General features: G+C 39.5%; 1 protein-coding gene across 2 annotated transcripts; it reads left to right on the top strand.

The window, feature by feature from the left end:
* The first annotated feature begins 1,121 nt into the window (after positions 1–1,121).
* On the top strand, positions 1,122–17,319 carry LOC108673374 (nuclear pore complex protein DDB_G0274915). Of its 2 annotated transcripts, XM_018161190.2 has the most exons (12): positions 1,122–1,781; positions 2,076–2,170; positions 2,795–3,050; positions 3,171–3,417; positions 3,810–3,895; positions 4,546–4,918; positions 5,234–5,320; positions 9,049–9,137; positions 10,799–10,929; positions 12,027–14,816; positions 15,320–15,391; positions 16,275–17,319. In XM_018161190.2, exons 1-12 carry the CDS (start codon positions 1,195–1,197, stop codon positions 16,337–16,339), a joined length of 4,878 nt encoding a protein of 1,625 aa, XP_018016679.1. In that variant the 5' UTR covers positions 1,122–1,194; the 3' UTR covers positions 16,340–17,319. The 2 variants fall into 2 exon arrangements, with proteins under 2 accessions (XP_018016679.1, XP_018016680.1); XM_018161191.2 differs by lacking the exon at positions 15,320–15,391.
* The last annotated feature ends 827 nt before the right edge of the window (positions 17,320–18,146 follow it).

Raw genomic sequence — 18,146 nt, 5'->3', positions numbered from 1 at the left:
TGGATCAAAAATAATATATGAACCTTAATTTTCAGAATTCCATCATTCAAGTGCGGATTGCAACAAAACAACCAATTGAACCAAAATGGCAGACAGGCAGTTCTTGCTATGGAGCACAATGGTGCAAAAGGCATTTAGTTTTAATTTTAATAGTCCAGCCAACTTGCAGCTTGATTTGAGTGGCTTGTGTTTGGAAACAACCAAGAAAAAAAAAACTTGAATTGTGACCATATTATATCGCTTATCAAGAAATTTCTGTTGTCTACTTGGTTGGCTGCATTTGCAAAAGGTGCCCGTACTGTGCCACTTATTGAAAAATTCAGCATAAAAGGAAATCATGAATAAATAATAATATCATAATTTGCTCAAGATCCTTACCTAAGTAAAAGCTAGGATTTTTATATAACTGGAAGCCAATCTGGAGTAGTTGGTGATTTTTTTTATTTTTTATTTGAGGTAAACACTCTTATTTTATGGGCAATTTAGAAAAATCACAGCTGAAAATGTCATGTTTTTCTTTTATATCGAAAAAAATTTGGCACCTGGCAAGGGCCTGGTGTAGAATATATTTACTTTTTGAGCTGCGATCTGAGCTTTTCTGCCATTGTCAGAGCCACAAAATCCCCACTAGATGAATTACCTTCTATCTAATTGTTGAGAAAAATACCTACATGATTAGGCAGTAAGATTAAATAGTCTCAGACTCTAAAAAACATTTTTCAGTTTTTTCAATATCTTTTGAAGAATTGCACTTAGCACTGTAAATTATGTACCAAACCTCAGGAGTACTATTAGTGTATATTCTCAAAAAATAGTCAGGCTTTTAATTAGTGCTACTAGTTTTTAGTTAGGAATTATAGAGTGCATGCATAAAACATGAGTCTGCATTTTACATGTAGTGTTGATTTTAATCTATAAATTGGATCAAACTAGTTTATGGCACATAACACAGCTGTTTCTATTATCTTCTTTGCGCCTCTCATTAGAATTTGTTTCCTCCTTGCAGAACCCTGAAATTTTGTGAATGTGCAACTCGTGGGATTGGGATAATTTGAAACAATGTTATATAAGTTAATAATACCTGCTCAAGCACAATTATAAAATTTAATAGCATTTTCTTATGTTACAGGGTTTGTGTAAAGATTTCAGTCTGATCTCTTGTATTTGAATAACTTTACTAGTCTATTTGAAACCATGATGTGGTCTGCTATGAATTGGCTCAGCCAAAAGGCTGGAATTAATTTAGATGATGCTCATGAAGTTTTGCATGGCAGTGATGCCAGCTTTACCCAACAAGCTGACAGTGATGATGAAAATTCAGAATCAAGCAAAGAAAACCAGACTTTGGCAGGCAATGCAGTGGCAACTGCAAATGGCAAGCGTTTTCGTAGATCTAGCCGTTGGGTCCCAGCCACAAGCCTCAGTCCAGCAGGCAGTAACAGCCCTGCTCATCTCAGCAACAATAACTCTCTGTTGTATCATGGAGGAGTATCACCTTCTCATGGTCCAGGATGTAGTCCACTTCATCCTCCTCTACCAGGCTCACCTCTCACACCAATTATGGTTCCCAGTGGCATCAGTTCAAGTCCGTACTGCAACTCAGTCACTCCTACAGGAGCTCACCCATCCATGCCTCCCATCATGGTGCCCACTGGTGTCAGGACTCCAGTTAATGTGGGCTTTAGGGTAGGCAATGTCCCTGGACTTATTGGTCCAGGCTTGGGAAATACGGGCAGTTCATCTAAATTATCAACTACCTCCAGTCAGTGGAAGGAGGCAAGGTTAGAGATGAATAATTTTTTTCACAAACTTGGTATTTGCTTGGTATATTGCTTGAATTTTTGTGATCATAATTTATGCCTGTTATTCATTAAATAAATATTCATCCAAGTAAGATATGTGTAAACTATAATTATTTCCATTAAAATGCCTTATTTTCCATTATTTATTGTTATACAGTTATTGAATATCTAGGAAAGGTATATACATGAAACATTTGTTTATTTTCATGAAAATATGTTGTTATCCATTATCCATCATTGTACATTTATTAATAATCTTGTATTCCCATGCAGCATGGCTGCAGACATAAACAGTCCTGGTTTTGCTTTTCGGATTGCAAGACAGGCAGAGAAACACGCAGATCTTGGCAGCAAGCTATATCCTACAGGTTAGTGTTCAATATTTAATCATATCAATTTTCCACCTGAACCCAAACTAGTGTTCAAATTCTGTCCACTGATTGTGATATTATAAGTGCAGTTCAGACATAAGTAATATTAGGCCTTATCATTCTATTCAGTTGAATATGTAAGTAAAATATCTTCTAACATTCATTTATTGCTATGAATGTGCTTCTTGTCTCCATGAAAAAAAAATATATATTTCCGAGTGGAATAAATTTTTGGAACCAATCAACTATAAAGCATCTAACTGTTTATGTGTGGTGAAATGATATAGGTACCGTAATTGTTCTATCGTATTTTTTTATTCTAGTATTCAGTTGGCTGAAATTAGGATACTGGGCGATAGATCATTAATGCATTCCCTTCCATTGTTCAACTGAAGATTGGCATTGATTGATATGTTCACAATCAAGCTGCAACTTCCTTTAGAATGGAAATGTTGCTTCCATAAGATTAAATTACTCTTAGACAAAATCAGATGTCGGAAGTATTCTGCTAATTGCTTACATTGAAGAAAGGGGTTTTCATTTTTGAAAACCAATCTTGTAAGGTCTATTTTCCATGTAATGTTCTATGTATTTCTCAATTAATGCATCACTTGTTTCCAGCGCAAGAGAAGTACTTGGTGGCAAAGCATCTGCCCAGGGTGCGGTTACGAAGCCCCTCCAAGCCTGTAATGACACCCAAGAAGCCCCAGTCAGTGCCTCTCATCCAGCTGCCTTCCTCACCAAAGCCACCCTCTGCACTGGCTCCCTTACTCTCCACTTCACCCCACATGACTCCCTCAGCCTCCTCGCTCTTCTCGCCTTCATCTCAGCCCATGCCAGATTTCAGACACACTGATTTTTTCACCACATCCATACGGTGAGTTTAGATTTATTCCTGAAATTGGACATTACGAAATCAAAATCTATTAAATTTTGAACTTCCTATCATTTGATATTATGAGATCAATACTCGTTTTTAATCATTTCTGTTCATCAGATCATCTGCTGACAGCCACCCGGTACTTTCTGGACTGCTTGATGGCACAGGATCTCCCATAGATCACCACAGCAACAGCCGCTCTCTTGACCCTAGTGACCTCACAACACTCGGTAACGGAGGTCCCTTTGGTGAAAGCTTTTGTGATGATGACTGCACTCAAGATGATCCCACGAGCCTTAAAGCTGTGTTGGCTGCCCTTAATAAGTCCAAGCCTGGCAAGGGTATCAAAAGAGCACGGATACTAGTGAGTATAATGGAAGTACAGTTCAATTAGATTATTTATTATGAAATATATCCCAGTTAAATAATGTGTTACTATGACATCTGAAGGAAGGGAAAACGGTATTTGTTTTTAATTTGATAATTTATAACTGTTTTCAATTTTGGAGTACTCTCAGATCCTGAATCCGGCTTATTTTTATCTGACATTGCTGTTGTGAAGAATAGAAGAAAATACACATACAGAAGCATTTCCAAGCTCTGTTTTTAATAGGTTAATTATAGAGGGTAATTAATCATAAAATTTATTTAATATGAATTAAATCTTGGTTGGTTGTATAAACAAAACATAATTCAAACCATCATATTATATTTTTATTTCTTCCAAAAACTATAAGCATTTATTTTCCGCTGTAGGACTGTGAGGACTCTGATAGCAAGCGTCAATGTTCTGATGACACTCCACTCCTGCCTGAACCATTTCCTCATGGCTCTTTAACCAGGTAAAGCAAAGCTAATCAAATGCAATGTAATGAGCGTTAAGTTAACTGTATTTTTAGACACATTTTTTATGCTACTTCTAAGGCACCCTTGCCTGTTTGCTGTAATTTTTAGTTCAACTACTAGGAATACCCGAACTATTTTTTGCTATCATAATAAATAATAATCATTTCACTGCACGGAAGTAGCACAGTATAATTATTTGTAAATTTGTCTATGAAAGGCCATTGTAAAAAAATTCGCCATAGAATCAGCTTGCCAGGGCAATAATAAACTAGTGTGCTCAGTGTTCTGGCAGCTTAGCTAACCACTCCAGTCAATGAAAGCTGCGGCTCATCTGCTGGACTATTATAACAAAAATTCTTGCCTCTTACATTTCTTAACAATTTTCGACTGTTTGTTTTATTATAGACATAAGTGCATCAACCATATATGTATTTTAATAAATGTAAAAATACTAGCATCAGCCTTGCACAAAATGTTAACACTATGTTCATGAAAACTTTAGGTTCAATTTTGACCCTCATTTCATTTTTCTTAGAAGTTTGTATGTCTCCACTCGTGTCATTTGCTGCTAGCTATTGGTTTTAGAACTAATAAATTAAAGGTACTGAAAGTTTTTTCTTTATTATAATTCATCCTTGTTGAACAGTCACAACAATTTCGCCGGAGGAGGTGGAGAGAAGCGAGCTCTGGACACAAGTTCTTCTTCAAGCCTAGATAACTCCGGCCATGGTTCACCCTGCGCAAAGGTGGCTCGCACCTCGCCAGATATACTCGATGGACCGCTCTTATCCAAGGCAGTTTCTTCTGACTTTGCTGCATCGTCAACTTCTAATAATATTACTCCTTCTCCTCCACGAGCCAGCCTACAGCGTGTTGCTCCTAGTGTGGGGCTTGGTGGAGGTTCCCATTTGTTAGAACGTGACTCCGAAGATGATGGAGCACCAGCCAAGAAGCGTAAAGTCAACCCTTGGCTTGCATCCTTTTCTTCCTCAAGAAAAATGGTAGAAAGGGAGGAAAACGTGAGTCTCAAGTTCATTTATATTTTTACAGGCATGAATGAGTAATTAGTATACATTTGAAAATAACATTTCGGGCGAAATTGGAAATTATTTAATCCTAAAGTATTAATCCTTCCTATTATGGTGATGTTTCTCTAAATAAAATAAAATTTTGAGCTCGTAATGTACTGGAGTGTTGGTACGTTATTTTCAAATAGGACTTGATGACAATGCATAAGAGTATCAAATTCTACAAATTCTTGTCCGTTTTTTTTTTTTTTTTTGTTTGTAATTGAATTTTTTTCTGTTTTGTAATTGCACCTTTGAATTGACCAGAGTTCCGACACTCGCCTGGACTGCGAGAATCTTGACACGGATGGTGAAGGCTCTGATAAATCTTCAGACGACTCGGACAACTCCATGGTGAGTCGTACATTAAAAATTAATGACCTTCACAGTTTTTCTAAGGCTTTGTGCACGTTTTTTTTTTTTTTGCAGTCAACCTTTGAACGACATACATGATATTGTTCAAAATGTCAATTGTTGTCGATGAGATGCTGTTTACAAAGTTTTTCGCCATTTCTCAAACTCTTTTTTTCTCTTAGTGAGTAAATATAGGTTTTATCGAGACATACATAAGAATATTCCTGTGCAATTTGTGTAATTGCATGCGTAAATAATTCATGTAGAACCAGTAAACCCGCGCTCCTGATCTTATCTTGTATGACGTAAACTATATTACGTCAGTCTATGTCTCGGCCTGAACCTAAACGGTTGTTGAAGAAACTACGAACCGTTCAACCTTTAATTCCAACCCTCACGGAATTAACATGGTGCCATGACCAGGATAGTGTTTTCTTGCTTGTGGTCCAATCAGCAAAGTTAACCGCTGTATTTAAGTTATTCATAATGGCCGACCGCGCCATCACGAAGAGAGGAGGTCACCGAGCCGAGGTTACAAAGCTACGTAAGCGAGTCGATGCGCTTCTTACTGAAGACGTCCAGCGGTCTGAGGACCTTCAAGTGTTACGAAGTGAGGTGTGTAAACAACGTGAGATTACCTTCAAGCTTGATGAAAGTGTGGTAGACCTCATTGATGTGGCCGAAATTGACAAGGACATAGCAGAGGCTTCATTTGTCTGCATGCAAATTGCTGAAACGCTTTCTGTGATTGACAAAGTTTTACTTGAACCTAATTCAGAGCTTGCAATCAATGCTCGTGCTTCTGTTCCTAGTGCTAAGATGGTCAAATTGCCAACTATCAGCTTACCATTTAATGATGGGTCAATCCTAATGTGGCAGCAGTTTTGGGACCTGTTCAAAACCTCAATTCACGACTCCACTGATGTGAGGGATGCAAATAAGTTTCAATACTTGAAATCGCAGTTGCGAGGCGAAGCTTTTCAACTTATTGTTGGCTTCAACCACACAAGTGCAAAATACCAAGAAGCTGGCAAACTTCTTAATGAAACTTCTGACAACAAAAGGAAATTAGTTGAAGCTCATGTGCACGCTATTCTAAATTTGCAACCACCAATGGCGACTGCGAAGGATCTCTCCAGATTCCGGGCACTGTACGAGGGGTATATCAGAGGTTTAAAATCCATAGATGTCAACATCGATGATGCAGGTTATGTTTATGCCACGGTTATTCTTCGCAAGCTTCCCAAGAAGATCATAGAAAATAATAACCGTGAGGGACGATCTAATCATTGGGACTGACGTCGCTTCGCAAGGCCCTAGAGACAGAGATAGGACACATGCAAGCCACAGAAAATCTCGAACCAGAGAAGTGTTATCTCGATGATCAACTCAAAAAGTCCAAACGCAGCACGTTATATTAACCGGTGAGTTCTGGTTCTCACCAGCAGAAATGTCCCTTTGTAATTCAAATCATTTAGTCTTGAATTTCGACAAATTCAAGACAGCCCAAAGTCGACAGCAACGAACTAGGAAACTGAAGCTTTGCTTCAATTGCCTGCGACCAAGACATCAAGCTATGCAGTGCAGCAACAAGTTGAGGTGCCGGTCACGTCAACGTAAACCTCACACCGCACTCAACAAAACTTGGCAAGTATTAACACAGCTGTGATGCCTGGAAGAAGATATTACACTGAGGAAGGTTGACGACGTCACTGTGGCAGATCCTGCGGCCGCGTTGGTTGGTGTAGTGAACGGGTGCTCGTCCATGTTGCCAACAGCACTCGTTACGGTCAGCAGCGGTAACGCTCGACTTGACTCAGCGGTAACGCTCGACTACGACTGTTGCTTGACTCAGGTTCGCAAAAGACTTTCATTAAGCGAGAAGTGGTGAGAATGTTTAGAATGCCAGTTGTCAACAGTGTAAGGTTAATAGTTGATGGATTTCAAAGTAGCGTAGAATCTACCATGTGTGGTGTCGTTCAATTTGAAATTCAAACTGATAGTGAATCTATTCCAGTAGAGGCCGTTGTCGTGGATTCTATCTTGGATTATGTCTCTACACCCGGCAGATGCGATGCAGTCAAGAATTGAAGAATTTAGGCATTATTTTAGCTGATCCTACAAATTACAGCGATAAGTTGAACGCAGAAATTCTCGTAGGTATTGATCAGTATTTCAAATTTCCATCATCGCCTCTAAGTTAGTCAACTTGATAGCAGGTTAGTCAACTTGATAGCAGGTTAGTCAACTTGATAGCGGGTTAGTCAACTTGATAGCAGTCTCATGTTTCAACTTGCGCGAGTGGGCTACATATTCAGGATTATTGAGATCAGTTATATCTGTAGACAGTAAAGAGGGAGCCAGCAATGAGATCGATACTGAACCTAAACATGTTGATGTTTTGGGATTAAAATGCGACACTGCTAATGATAAAATGTACTTTGAAGATACGCACTATAAATCCCATTCCCTGTACGAAGTGATCAATCCTTGAGAACTCAGCTCAAATCTTCGATCCTCTTGGATTTCTCTTGCCTGTCTCACTATTAAAGCGCGTTTGCTAATGCAAGATTTGTGGCGATTGAAAGTAGGATGGGATGGTGGTTTGACTTCCAAAATTGGAGATAATTGGTCATCTCTGGCAACAGATTTAAATGTGTCTTTAAGAATTGAACATGCACGAGCCGTTATGTAGGAGGAAAATTGCGACACCTTCCTTGTCTTCTGCGATTCCAGTGCGAAAGCCTATGGCGTTGACGTGTACGTCCGAACCGGGTCTGGAATATACTTTGTAGCTGCTAACGCTAGAGTAGTACGGATAATTTAAATGACGACGTGTTAACGCCTTCGCATTTGTTGCATGGTCATCGAATCAGAACCCTTGGTAATTCAAGTGTAGACTTGGATACTCTTCTCGATCCTACAATGTACGAGAAGGAAATTTTCAGCAAACGCGAACAGCGATTGAGGCTATTACTGGCACATTTTTATTGTCGGTGGAAGAATGAATACATGAAATCTCTTAACACGTTGACTCCGAAGTGGTACATATGCGTACCACGAAATGTATTTCTTCAGGACGTAGTGGTACATAATTCAGGTTGCCTAAAATCGGCCAAATCATAGAACAAAAAAGGCCGATAACTCAATATATACTAGTTTATTTGCAGGTTCCGCTATAAAAATTCCATTTATTTTCTTTTTGCAGTATTTAAAATTTAATTAGGAAGTACCTCTTATAAATTTTAGCCGGCCAACGCAATTGAGACAAACTAAATCACGGAATTTGTCCGGAAAAAATGACTTCCTGGCAACCCTGTTTAGAAACAGTACTACAAAAAATGAAATAATAGTACAAGATGAAGCAATCGGAGTCAACGTGTTAAAGAGATGGTCATTTGTCGACGACTTCAAAGTGCCACATCGTTCCTGGCGATATCGTGTTGAAGTTGAAGTGAGACGATGCTCCTCGCATGTTGCTTTTTCATCGCATGATGCTTTTCAGGTCTTCCCTCGCTATATTTAACTATCACCTTATGAGTAGACAATCTATTTTTAACAAATTATCGCATAAAGCTATATATGGGATTTCAATGCCTCAAATGTAATAATTATTCATTAGAAATTGGTTAATAGATCTAGGAAATTCATCAATTTGAATTTCTAGACATTTAGTGTCGAAACATGAACGTCTTTGCTCATATTTAGACAAAATTTATCTTCATCAGAGCCAAGAAGAGGACGAAGACGAAGCTCCTGCGCCCCACCAGGGCAGTCCCGCCCCCACCTCCCACCAGCAGGCTCCTAAGGAACATGGGTAACAAAGTCTCTTCGCTACTCATTATTGAACAACGCAAACATCAGACTCAACTCACTTCGGGCCCTAGGCCGTACCAAATTCGGCAAAAACAAAGAAACACTAGCACCAACATACAAACAGTTCATCAGAACAGTGCTGGCTTATGCCAGCCCCGCCTGGGCGCCCGCACTATCCAACACCAACATACAGAAACTCCAAACACTACAAAACAAAGCACTCAGGATGATTACAGGCTGCACACAAAGCACCCCCATAGAACACCTTCATGCAGAAACAAAAATACTTCCCATAAAAGCACACCTCGACATGAGAGGAACACAATTTATAGCCGCAGCCATAAACAACACACAACACCCATGCCACTACCTACGCGACCACCCACCTACACACAGACAAATAGTGCAAACCCTACACAGATACTACACCAACATACTAGATACAGTACCCCCACCCCAAGGCAACACCAGCACAAAAAAAAAACACTTTCACAAAATTATGACACTTAAAACGCTGGAGCTGGCCGGCAACAACAAAGTCCTTGGGCACCCACCACCTGACATAAGCAGCACAGAAACACAGCTCTCTAGACTGGAGAGAGTACACCTAGCCAGGCTTCGCTGCGGCCACCACCCCTCACTACAAACATACGCAAACAGAATCGGCCAAGCAGACACAGACACCTGCCCATCCTGCCAGAGAGCTCCCCACACAATCACTCACATTCTCCTGGAATGTCCGCTCTGGCAGGACCTCAGACAACACCACCACATAACCTCGACCCTACAGCTCTGAAGCGACCCACTGTCGGTGGTGTCGTACCTGCGCGAGGGAGGTCTCCTATAAAAATGAGACCGGGGAACCACAACAACAACAAAACAACTAATTATTGTTGTCTTTAATTTATAAAATGAATACTTGTCACAGGTACTCATACGAACTGAGTTTTGAGGTTATTTAGGCTCTTCAACCACATTCTTTTGCTTGTTTATTAATATGGAAACTATCATAAAAAAACTCTGGTTTGAGTTGAAGGATAAAAGAAGCAAGTCGATGGCCAGATTTTATATAATAGTGACTAGATCTTTTTTTTAAATTTATGGGTGCAAGATTTTTTTATCAATTTTGAATTTATCATATAAGCGCTTATTCCGTTTTATCACTGGGTTTGTGCTAATAATTTTTCTCAAAAATTTGTTAATTTATTTCAAGTGGATCCGTTATCCGTTTTAACATTAGAAGTATCCTCATTATGACCAATGTCTAGGATGGTGACTTAACATGACATGGGTATAAAGATCATTTGATTGCTGATCTAAACGTACGTATGTTAAACAATAATTTGAAGCAAAGGAAATGCCCCCTCTCCCTTCCCTCAAAAAAAGGCAAAACACCATATTATCATTGGTAATAATTACGGAAAGCAGCAGTTATTGTGAAAACATTGTGAATTTTCATTGAAAATTCACAATGTTCAATGAAAATTCACAATGTTCAGTGAAAATTCACAATGTTCAATGAAAATTCACAATGTTCAATGAAAATTCACAATTTTCAATGAAAATTCACAATTTCAATGAAAATTCACATCGAATACAGTGAAAACATTGTGAATTTTCAGCACGTTTTGACATATTTTTCATCTGCACTTATGTTCACAGCGACGTGGTGCTAGAAGAGACTACGAGCGCCGCCACGCCTCACATTGTGACGCTGTCTGCCCATCGCTCCGACAAGCGCATGCAGCACACGCGTCTCAATAAAATGCTCGGCATGCTATTCCATCTCCCAGGTAAATTTTTCACTTCTTTGTTTGTTTAACTGGTAATGAAATTTGAATTCTTGAAATTGAAATGTTGAAATGGTAGTGAAATTTGAATTCCTTAAAATTAAATTTTGGAATGGTAGTGAAATTTTTATTCTTGAAAATTAAATGCTAAACTTTATAAGTGAAATTTGAATTCTTGAAAATAAAATGTTGGAATGGTAGTGAAATTTGAATTCTTGAAAGTTAAATGCTTCTGGCGATTTTTTTTAACGCGATTCTTTGTTTATGCGCACAGTAGATTATTTTTTCAATCTATGGAGCAGCTTAAAAATGTAAATTTTGCGCTATATACTTGGTCTGCTAGCAGTAATTTGTATTCTGCCAAAATTGATGTATGTTGTGAATTGTTTCATCTCATTACTTTTAAGAACAGGAAAAACATAAAATTAAAAAAAAAATCGGATTTAGGCATTGTTACTGGCATTTCACCTTGTGCAATTCAATTTAGGATTTATGCATTAAGCGTTTATGTGTTTAACCAAGTGTTCTATTTTTCGAAGTTTCTTCTTATTTTACCCATTAAATCGAGTGTAAAGATCTTTCTTCATGTTGATTATTGTTTTGTTCTTTCAATTTTATACGTTCATATTATCACACACAAAATATGTAGTTGCGCCATTTTCATTGAATGTGTTACATGCCCAATACTCAATGCTGGAAATGAAATAAACTTCCTCGATAATTTAAATTCAAAGTAAACTGAAAATAGCAATGAATAAAAGTTACTGAGAAACCTAACTGAATAGCTCTAAGACATGAAATTCTTGTTTATGAACCTCATTGAGTAATTTAGATGGAGATTCAGCAAAAAAAAGCTGCAACATTCACGCAGTGCGATTCCGATTCGTGCCAGGAATGTACTTTCTCTCCTATTTTAACAATCGGCCTATCGCTTTAAGTGCAATTTACCTAAATTGATTACTAGCCAACTGTTTACTGTAATTCTGAAGCCATCTATTAGGCAAGCAAAGTTCTGCAATTAGTTTACTCGTAATGAAGGTTCAATTGTGGTGAACGTATGAAGTTCTTTCCTCACAAATTATTTTCTGGTTTCATTTCAGACGACGAAGTGGCGTCCAGCACCGCTAAGACAAATATGGACATTTCAAGGTCTAATTCTGTGTCAGCTGCCGGTTTTGTGGTAGCGTCTACATCAGCAGCCACATATCAGTCTTCCAGCCTGGGCTTGTCAATGCCCTCGACAGCTGTTGAGTCTTGTTCTGAGACCGCTACGACAGAAACTTCTGTTGTTGGACTTCAGGCGTGTACGACGAGTAGTTCGACCAGCAATGTTACTGGCATTACCGCGATTACAGCACCTAGCTCAGAGGCAACTTCTACAGCTGCCTTAGCTTCTGTTGAATTAGTGCGACAAGCAACTATTTCTGCTGCAAATGTCTCCGAGTCGACTTCATCACCGGCTACAACTTTCTCATTCAAAGTTCCGACATCCACTATATCCAGTGAGGATGCTAGTATCGACCCAAAACCATCTCATGTGGTTGATGGTTCTAAACCCTTGTTAAGTTTCTTGGCAAATAATGCCGCTTCGTGCCCCGAGAAACAAACCCCAACGTCCAGTAGTGTTGGGAACGTCGCCCCATCTTCAATCGCTACCACTACAGCACCTTCAATGTTCTTCGGCTCAGGCAAGGAGACAGTTTCGTCTAGACCACTGACGACATTCAGCTCCTCTTCATCAATAGAGCCCAGCAATCAGGGAAACTTATCAACACCTATGAGTAATGCCTTCGCCCCACCAAATATCTCCGTGAATACCATCGCGTCTACTGCTTCTTCCGCAGTCTCTGCTCCTTCTCTAGCGTTTGGCAATTCAACGAGTTCTGGAAATACTGGCATGTTCACCTTTGGAAAAGCTCCTCCTCCTGCTTATACTGCATCAGATTCTTCTCCTGTGAATCAACCAGTTTCTGCTTCCGGTCTTAAGCTTCCTTCATTTGGATCACCGGCAGTGTCGGTTGTTCCCAGTACCACTACAACTAATACTACTATCAGCGCCATTGGTGTTCAAGATAACTCATCTGAAAAGTCCAGCGGCTTTCAATTCGGCTTTGGTGCCGCATCAGGTGGCTTTGGAAATCTCAAACCACAAGAACCTGCTGCAGCAGCATCTGCAGGTGGATTTAGTTTCGGTTCTTCTGCCACGTTTTCACAAGCCAAGGATCCTATAGTATCAACTGTTGGATCTTTCTTCGCATTTGGTTCAAGTTCTTCATCTAATGCCGTTGTAGACTCTCCTGCTAATGTCGCAGTTTCCGCGGATTCAGCTTCAAAGAATGCCACTTCGGGTACTAATCCACCCATGCTCAGCTTTGGTAACAATTTAACTACTAATGTCTCATCTTCAAACAGTTCCACATCTGCTGCCAAGGCTTCTATTCCTACTTTTAACTTTGGGAGTGCAGGAACTAATACAGTTGGGACTTCATCCTCTGTAGCTTCGTCTGGAGCCTCTACAGTGCCATTCACTAACTCTTCAAGCACATCTTTTAGCTTCTGCCCAACTAATTCATCATCTATCAATGAAAAATCAGAAAGCAATTCAACATCTGCCAGCTTTACTTTCATCGTCAAAAATGACAGCAAGTCTGTAGAGGCAAGCAAAGCCAGCGTTGTCAGTTCTGCTTCTCCTTTCACTTTCGGATCGGCAGCTACAGTTGCACCAACAGTGACACCGAATAATTCCTCATCCACGTCTCTGTTTTCCTTTGGCAATGTTGGTTCTACAACCGAAGCAAAGGCGAATACTAACTCAGCAGGAGGCTTATTCGCATTTGGCGCTTCCAATGCTTCTTCGACCGCTGCTCCAGTGTTTGGCGGTTCCGCAGTGACCGCAACCGACGGCTTTGGTTCTGGTGTACCTGCGACGACCGCTTCAACGGCTCCACAGTTTGGCTTGACCACTTCAAGCACGTTATCTTTTGGATCGTCCTCTATTGCTACTAGTACGTCATCAAGTGATAAGCCTTTAACTGGTTTTGGAGGCTTTGGTAATGCCGGCAATCTTTTTGCGGGCATAAAGAATGGAGGTTCTAACTCGACATTCGATTTAGGTGTGGCTAGTAACAATGCCACATCTGTGACATCAAAAGCAGTTACTTTTGGTGGTGCCAGCCTCGTTACCGGAGGATCGGGAAATTTGTTTGGGCAGACTGTTTCTGACAACGGTAATAACTCGTCTAATTTATTCGGCCAAGCTGCTTCTGTAGGCTCAAGCGGTCTCTTTGGCAAGATAGCTAGTAACAACAGCACGCCAGCTTTTGGTTCTTCCACGTTCGGACAATCTAGTAAAGAAAACACCGATAAACCGGCTTCTACTTCATCGTCATCTTCTCCATTTCAGTTCGGGAGCTCTTCTACCAATGCCAACACTGCAGGTGCTGCTTTTACTTTTGGAAGTGGTAGCGCTTCTGGCAAAAGTGATACTACTTTTGGTTCTTTTTCAAGCTCGGCTGCCAGTCCCTTCGGGGGCGCTTCGACTGGAACAGGCCCAACATTTGGAGCCTCTGCATCGAACTCGGCTTCCACATTTGGTTCAGGTACATCAAATCTTCCACCTAGTTTTGGTTCTACTACTTCAAACACTGCTCCGAGCTTTGGATCGGCGCCTGGTATTCCGGTTCCGAGTTTCAGCTCCGGCACTGCTTTATCAATACCATCTTTTGGGTCAGCATCAAGTGCCGTACCTTCTTTTGGCTCACCTTCGCTCGGCGCTCCATCGTTTGGGTCTCCGTCACCTTCGTTTGGTTCTCCAGCTCCTGGCCAACCCGGCATGTTTCAGTTTAATTCTGGAAGCACGACGCCTCAACCGCATAACGCCTTCAATGCCAGTGAGTTACTTTCTAATTTGTATTTTTTATTCCACTGTACTCCTATTAACTTCATTGACTTTAGCACACATTGTTTTCTCGTAAAAATTGTTGCCTAATAGTAGAAGTACTGGGATTGAAATAGCTTTTTCATGATATATTTAACTCTGTCGACGTATTGTTCATAGTTCCTGCCTTCTTGATGTGTAGTGTACTGTTGAAGTATTTCCCAATTCTCTAACCCGTAGTATTGATTGATCTCTATCCCACGATCTCTCTTGAAAATCTCTAACAGACAACACTACACCCACTCCTATCAATCCACACGGTCGCTCTCCAGTAATAAAGTTTAAATAGCTCAGCCCCAAACTTGATTGCCACTTGTTAAGCTTAACTGGATTACAAAATATTAAACTAGTCCAAGATTGTGATTGGTAGAGTTCTAGGGTCGATCACTTAGCGAACCTCAATTTATCGTTATGGATGTTGTGACGCAAGTAGTAAACACGCCTGTCTGTTGTCAGGTCTCAATACGTTAGGAAGTTCTTTTGCCGCCCAGACTGCTGGCCTCGATCATCAAAACCTCTTCAGTGTTGGTGAGTCTGGGCGCTTTACTCACTCGTTGCTCGTTTCTGGCTTTTCTTCATTTTTTCGTTTGCTTCTTCTTTTTCTAGTTTTAAGTTTTCCCATAAGAACGATATCAACGTCGAAAATAGTAATGTAAATTTTTATATTCTTGGTTTTAGATCTTGTTTAGTTACTGTCAGGGTTTTTTCCTTGCATGGGAGTTGCTTTACAATGCGTGGGCTACACAAAAATACATTTCCTTTTCATTCATGTTTCTAAGGGAACATATCCAAGTTGATCATCCCTCTACAGTTTCTTCCGTTTATTATATTTGCCTCCAAGATCAAGCACGTTCATATCTGTAGTTAGAATTTTTCTACTGACTACAATATTGACTGATATTAATGTGCTTGTCATTAGTTAATTAGATTAAAGGGACAAGGTACGAGTTTTCCAAAAAGAATTGCGTGGCATGTACTACAGCTCAGCAATTCTGTCTTTTGAATTAATGTATTGCTCGAGTGTTTTCTGATCAATAAAGCAATGCCATCTTCAATTCGACCACAATATGATTTTAGAAGTTCACGTTCCTTAATTTCATCACACCTTTCTTCTTCACACTGTCGTTATTCTTTACTCGCATTAAATACAGGTTCTTTCCCTGTTCCGTAAGAACGCAAATGCTACGGTTGATCCAATAAGAAACATTAATATTTTTTATATTGAGGTTTTCTATCGTACATGGTGGCCGATCATATTCTGTATTGACGTGATACTTCAGAGTTCAGTTCTTCATTTCAGTCAACTTGATGTTGCAACCTGAGTAAAATTACGATAGTCTTTTTTGACAAATTTGTTTTTTCTTTAATTCTTTGTTATTTTAGTTATTGACAGCAATGTTGTGCTTCACAGGTGGTGGAAGTTCGAGCAACGCTAGCAGGAGACCACGCGCCCGCGCCCACAGAAGGAATCGTTAAGACTATCATGCAAGTTGGAGGTTACTTTTAAGCCTACGTCATGTCGCCCGTTTGTGTCCGTGGCGGTCATCTTGTATTTTCCAGCCCAATTTTTGCAACTTCAGATAGTGAAGGATCGATGTAACTTTCGCTTAGAAGTCGCCTTACAATCTAATATTGCAGTTTAAGTCAGGCCAGTTGACAAGTTTTTTTTTGCAAGACTTCGTGATCAAAAAATAAGGGTTGTGATACTGACTATCTGATGAACTACTTAGTACGTATAAACATTATAAAATGCCTTGCCTTATTACTCTATTATAGCAATTATAAGAGTTACATCTAGCATTTTATCGTTGTTATCTTAACAACCGTTATTTGATTTTAATTTGATATTGGACCTTATTACTCGTACACCATTGTATTTTATTCAATTCTGTGTAAAATTTCAAGCGTAAGTTTTACCTTGTTTGTATTTTAAGTGTGAAAGTTACGCGATCCTCTGCAGCGGGAAGTTCCTGCGATTGTAACATTTTTATTCGAGCGTTACGTTCAGACTTCAGACTGAGCCTATTATTGAAAAGACGAATTAATTATACAATATTAAGATCTGATGTGCATATTGGAGTGATGACCGATTGTATATGAAGTAACATTACCCGTTTTGTATGAACATAGATTCGAAGGTCAATTATACTGAAATTTGAGTCTACAGATGTATATCGCGAGTACATGAATCGTATAATCCCTGAAAGACATCGGATCATCGTCTAATCCCTGATATATTCATGAGAACGAAGTATGACTGATGTGAGCAACGAGCGATATGAGGAAAACTCGAACTTTTCGACCATGTAATTGAAGAGGTGGTTTGTTAAGCACATAATTTGTTAAGTGCGGGAATTTGAATATTAGTTATTGATGCGTAAGATTCTTAGGACATAGACTAACAAACTTAACGATACGAACGTTGTCATGAGTAAGCATTAAATCTTATAACCTAATGTCAATGTTTCCTTACTTCACAACTGTGTCAGTCAAATTATCAATCGACAGTACTTGATGTATACATTAAGTGCAGAGATTTTTTCCTAATCGTCCAAAAATTTGATCGAATTGAGCTCAATCTGTTTCAATATCTCATTTTTTACTCGAGAGAAGAACTGCATTAGTTTCAACACGTTGACTCCACTAATTGCATTTCTTCAAGACGTACTGGGACATATTTCAGGGTTCCCAAAAAATGAAATAGTACAAGATGAAGCAATCGGAGTCAACGTGTTAATTGATTATTAGGATGACAACTCAACTATAGATTTTCAAATTATTCTATAGACTTATATATGAAAAGTTCCGGGGGAACTACAAAGCTAATAAAGGCACGGCATTTGAGCACATAATATTAGATGGTACACTGATTTGAGCATAGCATTCGTTTTGGTAATATAGTTTTATACTGTAAAATGTCCACCACAAATACGCGCGTTAGATTACTGTAACTCAAGACAGTGACAAGGATTCTGCAAGAGACTCGTCGGCAGTGAACTCTGAAATAAACACACGCTTATAACAATAGATGGCACAGCTTATAGGGAAGGTTTAGTGTTAACCAAGGTTAACATCGTTGCATACATCGTCCTCGACAATAGATCACGGTGATGAGAATAGATTTTAGGCAAGATGTAACTACGAACATTAGCGTTCATAGTGATGTACGACTAAGCTCAGAGCTGAACACGGTACAAGGTTTCTTCTGCATGCTGAAGTGGGCGAATTTATCTTTTTTAGACTCTGGAGAATCATCCTATAACTCAAAAGCCAAAAGAACTCT

This window comes from Hyalella azteca, unplaced genomic scaffold (genome assembly GCF_000764305.2).
Source record: "Hyalella azteca isolate HAZT.00-mixed unplaced genomic scaffold, Hazt_2.0.2 contig4078, whole genome shotgun sequence".
NCBI lineage: Eukaryota > Metazoa > Arthropoda > Malacostraca > Amphipoda > Hyalellidae > Hyalella > Hyalella azteca.
This window is presented reverse-complemented; position numbering and strand designations above follow the sequence as displayed.